The sequence below is a fragment of the Cydia fagiglandana genome, chromosome 9, assembly GCF_963556715.1.
Source record: "Cydia fagiglandana chromosome 9, ilCydFagi1.1, whole genome shotgun sequence".
Classification (NCBI taxonomy): Eukaryota; Metazoa; Arthropoda; class Insecta; order Lepidoptera; family Tortricidae; genus Cydia; species Cydia fagiglandana.
This window is the reverse complement of record NC_085940.1, coordinates 16,660,434-16,673,296: the sequence shown is the minus strand read 5'-3', so window position 1 is coordinate 16,673,296 and position 12,863 is coordinate 16,660,434. Positions and strand designations below refer to the sequence as shown.

The 12,863-nt window shown below is 44.5% G+C and overlaps 1 protein-coding gene across 1 annotated transcript in view; it reads right to left on the bottom strand.

The window, feature by feature from the left end:
* Nucleotides 1-3,348: 3,348 nt before the first annotated feature.
* The window catches only part of LOC134667508 (ankyrin repeat and fibronectin type-III domain-containing protein 1-like), a 67,233-nt gene continuing 57,718 nt past the window's right edge, over nucleotides 3,349-12,863 (bottom strand). Inside the window, exons 11-15 of the mRNA XM_063524936.1 lie at nucleotides 12,148-12,283; nucleotides 11,511-11,716; nucleotides 7,676-7,821; nucleotides 4,831-6,352; nucleotides 3,349-3,760 (exon numbers count right to left, since the gene is read on the bottom strand). Of these exons, the coding sequence (XP_063381006.1) occupies nucleotides 3,425-3,760; nucleotides 4,831-6,352; nucleotides 7,676-7,821; nucleotides 11,511-11,716; nucleotides 12,148-12,283 (2,346 nt within the window). The 3' untranslated portion in view covers nucleotides 3,349-3,424. The remainder of the gene's footprint in view (nucleotides 3,761-4,830; nucleotides 6,353-7,675; nucleotides 7,822-11,510; nucleotides 11,717-12,147; nucleotides 12,284-12,863) is intronic.

The following is a 12,863-nucleotide window of genomic DNA, read 5'->3' as shown; positions in this document are numbered from 1 at the left end:
TACTAATAGTACTTACTACCGTCAAAGATGTATAGAATAGTAGAACTTCCACTGAGAGTTCATGTCATTGCATGTAATTTATTTCAATTAGAGTCTATGATCAGTTGATCACGATCAGATACTCTTAAGCACTGAACAGTGAGCATTCTGTATAGTGAAGTACGAGTATATGTATGATGGCGTCTGTGCCTGCCCTAATACTCAGGTGCATTTGAAAATAAAAACGCAAGAAAAGATTTGAATTACATTTATTTTTGTGCATCACGTTAAACTCCAACTTGTCTAAGTTCTAACGTACACTCAGGACCATAAAAAGTTCTTTATCAGTAGGTATTTCACGTAGTTTAACCACAAATACTCTCTTATCTAAGGTGGATTATATCCACCTGGAGCAACAATAAAGTTTCAACGACCAGACAAAATAAAACTGATATGACATCATATAATTGATAACCAAAGATTACATCGCTCGTCCTCTTCTTGTGAATGCATATTTATGGACAGGCGGGCTGTTTCAAAATCACATGACATTTAGAAGCGCATTTATCTACAATTCAAACATTTGAACTTTACTGGAATTTTTGGGAATTTCAACGTCCAAGCGTGAACATGTGTCCAAGCTGGGCGTGCCGCAAAACAAGCCGCATGTCCATAGAAGGCTTAAAAATACGTTTCATATAAACCAGGAGTGCATGCGGCACTTTAAGAGTAGAAAATAATTGGCGACTATCATGATTTCCACGGAGGTAGAATTTTTCTAACAAGTTTTTCTTGTTTTGTTTATGTACCTACTTAAACAATACGGTAAAGATCGAATAAGAAGTCAAATAAACATACGTGGACGACGTCACGGTTTTAATCTGGTAAAGGACTTTCGATCTCAAGTGTACACATACCGCGGCAGACGGGTGAATATAATAATCTAAAATAAATCTATTATATTTTTCATAAGACATTTAAGTTAGGCTTCGTAATTACAACAATTGCAATCCCTCTCTAAGTATGGCTCGAATCATTGATAATATTTAATTCATTTATATTATATCTATTTCACAATCTTTCATTACACATTTAGTATTGTACACAATGGCTAACTACAAAAATATACATTTCCCATAGAAACAAAACGTACCTACTTAGGTACTAATTTATTTTGAGTATTTATTCCATTATAGTTCTACAAATTGCTATGAAAATAAAACATATTTATGGCTATATAAAATTAATAGTTAAAAGAATACTTCGTTAGAGATCTATGGGTGAATTAGCCTACATATTTAGTATGATATCTTGCCGGATTTTTCGACAGAGGAAGCAGAAAAAATTAAACATTTTAAATGATGTTTTTGCCATATATTATTAATAGTGCAACTTGTGTTGTGTAGGTAAATCGCACAAAATAAAAATATTAAATAAATATCTTTACAAATATTTATTAAATGTACTGGCATCCAGCTATCATACACGTAATATCCCTTAAATATAGCATTTTCATTCATCCTCAGAAATAAAAAAAGAACTTTTATTTTTAAAAGTTAGTGGAGGTAAATATAATTAACATAAAAACCTCCAAATTAAAAATAATAGATTATAATAATTTATAAACCAATCAACATGCTGAGCTTCTTTAAAAAATCTAAGTAAGATTAATATTACAAGACATTGAAGTAGTTTTAAATTTCGATATTTTTCTTACTGTGATTTAGGAGCTTGTGTCACAAAATATATATTCTTCACCCTGTTTTCCTACGTGATATGACTTCTATGTTGTTCAAATTAACCAGGCACTTCGATGTATAAGTTATATTGATATTCAGAATTAAGAAGAGCGATTTGAAGTATGGATTCATTGATATAATGATAGTTCTTATGGTATAAGTACCCTAGATCTAAATCTTTTGATTTCATGGTTAAGGTTAGGATTGAAAGTGATTTATGATTTAATTTTCAAAGTATTTTACGTGAAATCTTGTTCACATTTTTTTTATATTGCCGCCATTTTACTCTTACTAATTCTGGATATCATTTAGCTAACTTCTGACTATTTAAACTCTTTCTTTGGACTAGTCTGAAGTTAGCTGATAGTTCCAAACATTGCTTTATTGGTGCTTAGGTGTAGGGTTGTTATGGATTGTAACTTTAGTGTCGTTTGAAAATTAGTACATTATTGTCGAGGCTCGGAAGTAGCTACTTGCAGGCTGAGGATTCGTTTTAAACGGACGACCTTGGGAGTCCGTTTAATTGAATCCGAAGCCAGCAAGTAGCCTTCCAGCCGAGTCATATATAGTGCTTTTCTCAAAAATGGTGCAAGAAATATAAATATCATAGAAATATTTTACAAAAGCAACGTTCTTACATATATATTTTGACAGAAAAAACCCTTGCCGCCTTTTTATTTTTTTTTAATAAAAAACTAGAAGTGTATTTTTCTGTCAAAAATACGCCAACCTATTTGAGACATCTAAGTAGTCGCGGTACTATTCATCTGTTTGGCTGTTTAATGGGCCTGTGCCTTCATTTAATATGGTAATTTCAACTTTTAAAAAGTTTGGAACTCGACAGATAATGGAATTTGTATGCAACATTGCAGTCCCGAAATCGAGACTGCAATGTTTTTAACTTTTTAATTTTTATCTGACCATAAACTACGCGCTTCGCGACCAATTTTTTAGACGGCAAAGTCGACTTTGCCGTCCATTTTTGAGAAAAAGTAATTTATGATACAATCATCACTATTTTGACATTTATCAATAGGGTACAGTGTGATTTCCAAAAAAAATGAGCACACATCACTACCCTAACTATACCGTAGTCACAGAATCACACACTATTGTACCTTAAGTCCTAAATAATTAGATTTGATAAATAGAGAACGACAAGAGATTGAAATCGATCTAAATCTTTAAGCTATAATTTGACCAGCTATTCGTATCACTAGGAAAATTATACTCTTCGCTTTCATTTGAGTAATGTTTGATGGCTCCTCTACACGATGGGCCAGCGCCGGCCACTCCAAGGGACGCAGCCATGCGGTAGAATGAGATAGCAATATCACTTGCTCCCTCTAACGCATAAATGCGTCCCTTGGAGTGGCCGGCGTTGGCCCATCGTGTAGAGTAGCCATAAAAGTATTCTCTCAGCCACTTTCTAATGATACGGTTGGCCCAACTATATTCTGGAAAGCGATAAAACTACGCCAGTCTAGAACTAGGTATGGAAAGTTTGATAGAATAGGTTATATCCCGTTACAGTGAGAAGCACCATAAATTCTGTAAACACACTAAAGTACTCACAACTTTTACTTACCTATCGTATTAAAGCATCAACAAAAATAATTGGCACCAGAAATCAACTTAAGACTATGAAATTATTTATTTAAAAATATAAAAGTCCATAGACACGCTTTTAAAAACAAACTATTTTTTTAAATGAACGCCGGCTGCTTGGCAGAATGTTGCAGCGCCGCTAGCACATCATGCTTGAGTCGGACGTATAGTCTGCCTTTTCTCCACGGGTTTTGGAGTTGCAACGGTCTGAAGTCGTCCCGGAGGCATCTTTCCCGGGCTCCTATGACGGCGACGAGGCAGAAGTCCTGCAGTTTCTCGGGGCCGTAGACGGGGCCGGGCTTGCCCTTGAGGACGGCGGCCATGTTGAGCTGTTTGACGACGAGGTCGATGACCTCCCGCGCCGAAGTGCGCGGGGTGACGTGAAGCTTGAGCGAAGTGCCGGCTGCTAAACCGGTCTCGTACGCAGCAAATACCTAGAAGAATAGGAAATGGCGAATAGAACCAAATTTGAACACAGGCGGCCTAGCACGGTCGCGTTTTTATCCCTTGTCACCATGCCTGTCACGTTCTAACAAGTATGTAAGTGCGAAAGGGACGCGCATAGTGATAGTCGATAAAAATGGAACCGTGCTGCGCCCGCAGATTACACAGAGAGCTGATATAGAGGATTGAGTTTATGTGAATATATTGGTGAAATTTCATGGAGCGAAATGGAATTTAAAAACAAATGCAAGGCGATATTCAGTAACTACCTTACTAACTATAGTTATTTTTTTAGCAGAAAGAACTTAAAAGAAGGTAAGCGATCTTGACATGTATTTTAATTGAATAACGCTTTTTAAAAATCAATAACTATTACTTATGAAAGCAGAAGAATATAAAAAGGCTTGGCCACACACAGAGCGCGACGCAGCGCCGCGTCCGCGCCGCGTGATGCCGACGCGAAGCCTGGTCAAACAGGGCGCGCGCCGATCGCGCCGGCCTCACGCTCTCAACACGCCCTCAAGGCGCGCGTGAACGCGGCGCGGCCGCGCGGGAACGCGGCGCACCGCTCGCTGCCTAACGTCCGATCCTACTGATGTGACCTTGTGCGACGCGGCGGGCCGCCGCGTTCGCTCGGCGCAGCGCTGCGCACGCGCCGCGCGGACGCAAGGGGCCGCGCGGCGCGGGGCGCGACAGAAGCGGGGCGTGATACCGGCGGGACGCAGTCTGTTTGACGTCGGTAACCTGTTAGCATGTGCCGCGGTCGCGCGGCGTGGACGCGGCGCGGACGCGGCGCTGCGTCGCGCTCTGTGTGTGGCCAAGCCTTTAGATTCATAATTGTTACATATTTGCTGTAACTTATTTTTAAAATGTATTTTTCAATTAAAAGACTCATCAAGATTGTTTACCTTATTTCTAATGCTAAAAAAACGAACTATAGTCTTGAAAATGACAGGTGTGATTTTTAACCGACTAGCGACTTCCAAATCCCAAAGGAGGAGGTTATCAATTCGGTTGTGTTTTTTTTTAGTGCGTGTGATTTAAATGTGGATTAACTGACCTGCAGTATCCCCGGCTGGTCCGGCGGCCGGTCCTCCTCGCCCCTGTTCTCGTCAGTCTTAGGAACCTTATTGTGATACTCGGCCTCCTCCTGAGCCTCCAACAACGTCTGTCGCTTCACACACGACCCCGACTTATTCGGGAACATATCTTGCCCAGTATCAGTAAAATCAACATCGTTAGACTTTACGTTAGTCATACTTTTAGATGCGATCACGTGTTGCGCTCTATGTTTTAGTTGAGGACGGACTTTCAAAGGAATTGCTGTTGTTATAGGACAGCTCTGGCTTTCGGAGTCGCTTGATAAGCTCTGAGCGGATTCAGAAGCGATGCCTTTAGCTCTTACGCTGATCATGCTTCCAGGGTAATAGCCTTTTACTGTGAGTAGGGGGCTGGAAGTTGTAGACATGCTTGCGTGCGTACTGTTCGGTCTGGGTTTGGGCTCATTGTCTTGTAAGACGAGAGTATCTTCGCTACGAGATGGAGGTAGTCTATTGCTGCTGGTGCTATGTGAGCTTGTGGATTTGACGTCGAACTGAGAGTTGCTGCTCATGAAATTGTTACTAACACTCGATTGAGTGTACTGTGAATCGGCGCTACCTTTTCTGGAGAAGTTAGGTTCAGCGTTGAGATATTGCGAAGTGCTGAGGTTCAGAGTGGAGACGGAAGTTTGTCGAGGGGCGAGACTTAGTTGTTGTTCCGACTTGCTGAACTCTGGATGTAGATTGGCGTGGTTCCCGTTGCCAGCCGGGCCGGGCCAGGAGCCCCTTCCTGGGGAAGTTTTGTTAATCTTGCCATCTCTTGATGGTATTTGAAGGAAGTCAACCTTCATGATGTTTTCGTTATTTTCCGCGTCGGAACCGTCGACGCTGGATTGCGACGGCATTCTTTCTATGACGTATTTGAGCAATATCCCGGAGCTGGGGGCGGCTTTGTCTTTGTCTCTAGCGAAACCGATCAGATCCATGAGCCATCTTTCAGCCTTCCATATAGCATTTAAATTGTTTTGGAGTTCTTCTAGCTTGGTCAGCCGCTCTTTGGCCGTCTGTAGCTCTGTGCAAGAGAATGCTTCTCGATGTGAATGAGCTGCTAAAGCAACGTCCAGCTCCAAAACGCAGCTAAGTTTAGAGTATTTGTTTAATATGTTAGTGTGATACGTTTGAAGATGTATCATCTCGAATGCCTGTATCGGTAAACTGAGTAAGTCTCCTTTCTGTAGCAGTATTTCTTTTTGGCCGGGTACTGAGCATGCTTGTTCCGCTGGAGGACATAGCATGATGAAACTGACATCGCTATTAAGTTCTATGACCTCAAGGTCGTAGATTCGGTGGGTGATAGCAGTTTCTATGGAAATGTCCATTTCCTTGAACAGCCGGCGGGAGGCGGACGCGATCTGGTCCAGGAACATCTCTTGAGATTCGGAAGGCTTCTCCTGGCTGCCCATGGCTACGAGAGTGGGGATCGCTTGCGGGTCCTCGGATGACGGGTTGCCAGCTTGCGTTTTTAGGAAGTCCCATTCCTCACTGTAAGCAAAAATAAAAATAAAATCTAATGAAGAACGACGAGCGGCAACAAAAATACTTTCACCAATAGAAACATGAAATACTTATTATTAGTGACAAGACTAATAAAGTCGGGCCTTTTGCATATCGACCATGCAACACAACACTTGACGCGGGAAAGTTTCCATAAGTTATACCAGCTAGACTCAAGCTAGGGAATTGAGAAAGACCGTATACCCGAACCCGCGGCTGTTAATTATTTAGAATTTTGTTGTTCGCCTGTCAGTTTAGTTGCTGTGGGTGTTCTTCAGTTTAAGGTCCAGAGTTGAGGGTAACCTCGAAATATATCAGGGTGTGTCTGACCATGGGGCTGTAAATCCAGGGTTCGATTCTACTCGCTAAACTAAGCTACTTTTATTATGGCACCAACCCCGAAATCCCGAAAAAAATTTTTACTTTTTCATACATTTTGGCTGATCAGATGTCGACGTTTTCTATTGAAAAGGCAAAAAAAATCCCCGATTTTAGGGTTGGTCCCATAGTAAAAGTAGCTCAGTTTAGCGAGTAAATTCTAGCCCTGGATTTAAAGCCCCATGGTCAGATACACCATGTATATGTATATACTCACGCGGAGACGTGCGGGTTGTCGCGCACGCGCGTGTGCGGCGGCACGTTGGGCGTGCGCGCGGGCGCCACGATGCGGACCACCTCCACCGACGACTGCAGCTTCAGGTAGCCCAGGTACAGGCCGCGGGGCAGCTGCACACGAGACACCTACAGCCGTGGCAGATATATGTATATACTCACGCGGACACGTGCGGGTTGTCGCGCACGCGCGTGTGCGGCGGCACGTTGGGCGTGCGCGCGGGCGCCACGATGCGGACCACCTCCACCGACGACTGCAGCTTCAGGTAGCCCAGGTACAGCCCGCGGGGCAGCTGCACACGAGACACCTACAGCCGTGGCAGATATATGTATATACTCACGCGGACACGTGCGGGTTGTCGCGCACGCGCGTGTGCGGCGGCACGTTGGGCGTGCGCGCGGGCGCCACGATGCGGACCACCTCCACCGACGACTGCAGCTTCAGGTAGCCCAGGTACAGCCCGCGGGGCAGCTGCACACGAGACACCTACAGCCGTGGCAGATATATGTATATACTCACGCGGACACGTGCGGGTTGTCGCGCACGCGCGTGTGCGGCGGCACGTTGGGCATGCGCGCGGGCGCCACGATGCGGACCACCTCCACCGACGACTGCAGCTTCAGGTAGCCCAGGTACAGGCCGCGGGGCAGCTGCACACGAGACACCTACAGCCATGGCAGATATATGTATATACTCACGCGGACACGTGCGGGTTGTCGCGCACGCGCGTGTGCGGCGGCACGTTGGGCGTGCGCGCGGGCGCCACGATGCGGACCACCTCCACCGACGACTGCAGCTTCAGGTAGCCCAGGTACAGGCCGCGGGGCAGCTGAACACGCGACACCTGAGGAGGAAAACGTCACATGTTAAAAAGGTACGAAATGGTATCTCTTCTTCTGTCGGTCCCTCACTGGTGAGGATCGTGACTCCGCTTGCAAATGCTTCCTATGGCAGCTCTCCACTTCTCCCTATCGATTGCTTTGTGGAAAGCGTTGCTTAGTGTGATGTGCATCTGGGCGGATATTCGGTCACACTATCTCGTTGGACTGGGTCCTCTAGGCCGTTTGCCGTCCACCCAACGAAAGTATATGTGTTGGAAATAGAATTGAGGTCACGCTTAAAAGGCCACCCCACACTAACGTCTTTTGAGCGTCGGCGTCTAGTCAGCGCTATGGAAAATGCAGTTGCACCAACGTTGCGTCGAGCAGCAGCCATAGAATTCGCACGTCGCTGAATTTGGGATACTGGTGTCCAGAGAGTGTTGAGTGCGGACACAGACTTGCTCGACTAAGCTTGATATTATATGTTGATATTCACCCCGAAAACCGTTGTCTTCCTAACTGTTTGTATTGATTGTAATAGACTATAAGGTTATTTGAGGATAGCACGTAAGCCATCAGAAGCTCCCCAATAGTATTCTCTTCAGTTAGCACGCGTCGCCAGTTCAGTTAGCAAGCCTGGATACTTGGGCCCAGCGAGAGTTGAGAGCGGAGACGGACTTGGCGGACTTGACGCTGTTCACAGTTATTAGGCCAAGAAATAAGAAGTTATAGAGGGAAATGCTAGGAACACAATTTTTGACTCCGTAACTTTGTTTGGACTAGTTAGGAGGTGAACATATCAAAAGTCCCCGGCCGTAGCCCCGGTGCTGGGGGGGAGAGGCGGGAAAGAAGGTCTCATTTTTCGGTTTTTCACTAATATCTTGGAAACTTTGCGTCTTAGCGACATGACTACTGAGACAAACCAAAAGCTGATAAAATTTGTTACAAGTTTTATTCAGTCAAGTTTTTCGATATCTTGAATCGTTTTTGAGATATCCGCTCTTGAAAGTTTATTTAGGGCTTTCAATTTTATCTTGATATCTACATTAGTGAAGCTGCTAGGCCGTGTTTGGTATCATTTTCGTATAAATCGGGGGTGCTGAATTCATTTTTGGTGTCACATTGACACCATTCCTTAGAAAAAACATATAAACTTTAAACAAATACCTTTTTTTTTTAATTCATCTTCACGCTTAAACCGCTCAACCAATTTAATTGTAATTTGGTATACAGATATTTCGAGTCCCAAGACAGGACATAAGATACTTTTTATCTCAATAATCATCCTTTAATGTTGTGAAATGGAGTATGGGGGGAATTCAACTTCGTCGACGAAACTGAATTCCTGAGGTAAATACTGCTTAAGGTAAAGTTTGAAGTCATGTTAGGTATCATTTTCATCTAAATCACAGATGTATACCATCCTAAATTTCACCTAAACCGGTTCAGCGGTTATTGACTCCTCATACAAACTTCCACCCCACTTTTCACATCCTCAAAAGATGCTTTTGGTTATAAAAACCATCCTATGTCCTGTGTCGAGACTGAAACTATTTCTATACAAAATTTCAACGAAATTGGTTCAGCGGTTTAAGCGTGAAGAGGGATTTTTAAAAATATATTTTTTTTAATTTTGGTTTTACTTCGGAATAGTGTCAATGTGATACCATAAATGAATTCAGCACCCCCGATTTATACGAAAATGATACCAAACATGGCCTAACAGCATCACTGATGTAGATATCAAGATAAAATTAAAATCCCTAAATAAACTTTCAAGAGCGGGTATCTCAAAAACTATTCAAGATATCGAAAAACTTGACTAGATAAAACTTGTAACTAATTTTATGAGCTTTCGGTTTGTCTTAGTAGTCATGTCGCTAAGATGCAAAGTTTCCAAGATATCAATGAAAAACCGAAAAATTCGACCTTCTAACCCCCCTCTACCCCGCAGCACCGGGGCTACAGCCGGGGACTTTTGATATGTTCACCTCCTAACTAGTCTAAACAAAGTTACGTAGTCAAAAATTGTGTTCCTAGCATTTCCCTCTACAACGTTTTTTGAGCATTCATTTACTGACCTATATAGTTACCTGATGGTACGCGATCTGTCCATGCACAGACGCCATTAGGAGCTTGCTAATAGTGTTGTCCTCGCTCAGCACTCGTCGCCGAAGCCTGGATACCGGGGCCCAGCGCGAGTTGAGGACAGAGACGGACTTGGCGGACTTGAGGCTGTTCACAGTTATAGTTACCTGATGGTACGCAATCTGTTCATGCACAGACGCCATTAGGAGTTCGCTAATAGTGTTGTCCTCGCTCAGCACTCGTCGTCGAAGCCTGGACACCGGGGCCCAGCGCGAGTTGAGGGCGGAGACGGACTTGGCGGACTTGACGCTGTTCACAGTTATAGTTACCTGATGGTACGCAATCTGTTCATGCACAGACGCCATTAGGAGCTCGCTAATAGTGTTGTCCTCGCTCAGCACTCGTCGCCGAAGCCTGGATACCGGGGCCCAGCGCGAGTTGAGAGCGGAGACGGACTTGGCGGACTTGACGCTGTTCACAGTTATAGTTACCTGATGGTACGCGATCTGTTCTGCACAGACGCCATTAGGAGCTCGCTAATAGTGTTGTCCTCGCTCAGCACTCGTCGTCGAAGCCTGGATACCGGGGCCCAGCGCGAGTTGAGGGCGGAGACGGACTTGGCGGACTTGACGCTGTTCACAGTTATAGTTACCTGATGGTACGCGATCTGTTCATGCACAGACGCCATTAGGAGCTCGCTAATAGTGTTGTCCTCGCTCAGCACTCGTCGTCGAAGCCTGGATACCGGGGCCCAGCGCGAGTTGAGGGCGGAGACGGACTTGGCGGACTTGACGCTGTTCACAGTTATAGTTACCTGATGGTACGCGATCTGTTCATGCACAGACGCCATTAGGAGCTCGCTAATAGTGTTGTCCTCGTTCAGCACTCGTCGTCGAAGCCTGGATACCGGGGCCCAGCGCGAGTTGAGGGCGGAGACGGACTTGGCGGACTTGACGCTGTTCACAGTTATAGTTACCTGATGGTACGCGATCTGTTCATGCACAGACGCCATTAGGAGCTCGCTAATAGTGTTGTCCTCGCTTAGCACTCGTCGTCGAAACCTGGATACCGGGGCCCAGCGGGAGTTCAGGGCGGAGACGGACTTGGCGGACTTGACGCTGTTCACAGTTATAGTTACCTGATGGTACGCGATCTGTTCATGCACAGACGCCATTAGGAGCTCGCTAATAGTGTTGTCCTCGCTCAGCACTCGTCGTCGAAGCCTGGATACCGGGGCCCAGCGCGAGTTGAGGGCGGAGACGGACTTGGCGGACTTGACGCTGTTCACAGTTATAGTTACCTGATGGTACGCGATCTGTTCATGCACAGACGCCATTAGGAGCTCGCTAATAGTGTTGTCCTCGCTCAGCACTCGTCGCCGAAGCCTGGATACCGGGGCCCAGCGGGAATTCAGGGCAGAGACGGACTTGGCGGACTTGACGCTGTTCACAGTTATAGTTACCTGATGGTACGCGATCTGTTCATGCACAGACGCCATTAGGAGCTCGCTAATAGTGTTGTCCTCGCTCAGCACTCGTCGCCGAAGCCTGGACACCGGGGCCCAGCGCGAGTTGAGGGCGGAGACGGACTTGGCGGACTTGACGCTGTTCACAGTTATAGTTACCTGATGGTACGCGATCTGTTCATGCACAGACGCCATTAGGAGCTCGCTAATAGTGTTGTCCTCGCTCAGCACTCGTCGCCGAAGCCTGGACACCGGGGCCCAGCGCGAGTTGAGGGCGGAGACGGACTTGGCGGACTTGACGCTGTTCACACATGACAGGACGATGGTGCCGTGCGAGTCTCGCAGCGGTTTGTGGTATAATTGACCTGTTATTATTATAAACAATTAAATGTAGTAATATTAAATATCTTTTAAATATTAAATTAAAGTAGTAAATATTTTACATGTGGTTAACTAGTACATTATTGTCGAGATGGGATATCAAGGCATTTGCTGGCTTGAGTATTAATTTTAAAGGGACGACCTTGGGATGTAGGTAAGGAACAATCAGTGGCCCGTTTCTCAAAAGCTTGTAACTTGTAATACAAGTGGAAGTCCCTTTCTGACAAAAGCTGTCAAAAAGTGTTGTCTAACTGTATTACAAGTTATAAGCTTTTGGGAAATGGGCCCCAGAAATCCGAATACGGAGTAGTAACTAATATTTAAATTTCTTGGTTCTTATTCGCCATTTTGACATATGTATATGTTAGAAAGAGACAAGACTTTACAGAGTTGTGAATAAGGGGATAATGTTTACCTAGATCCTGAATACAGAGCGCGGACTGCATCTGCGCACACGCCGTGAGCAGCTTCAGCCGAAAATGGATAGACGACGAAGTGTGCTTCTCCATGTCTGACCGAAGTGCTTTAACGTCGTCCCATGCGCATGACACCTAAAAAAAATAATGTTTACTGAAATAAGTAAATGTCATGTACTAAGAAAAAAATTTTTCAGTTTATAATTTTTATATAGTAGTGTTTCTACTTGATAAAAACAAATTAAAATATTTTCTGAAAAATTATTTAATTTGTTCAAATACTTCTAATAGTAAAAATAATGTTGTCTGTAAAGTCAGTTTACGGACAATAATTTTGCGTGATAACGTCATAAGAAAACATTGATGAAAAATTGCATGCTTTGGCCGTAGCGTTACCATGGAGATGTGTCCACTACGTTACCGTGGAGATATTGGGGATCTGTCCACAACGTGACACGTTTTCGTGCATGCTACTGGTCTTCGTCGATTTATAAGACGTTATCACGTCAAAAGGACAAGGACGTTATACAAATGTACAGTCACCACACGGGATTGGTACGCCATTTAGGGTTCTTGATAATTTGGATATTCTATTAAAGTATTGAATAACCAATTTTGCTAGGGCCCTAAATGGCGCAATAATCGCGGAGCGTGATGGTACAGTCGCCCTCAGATATATCGGAGCGGCCAAGGTGTTCACAATATCTGAACACGC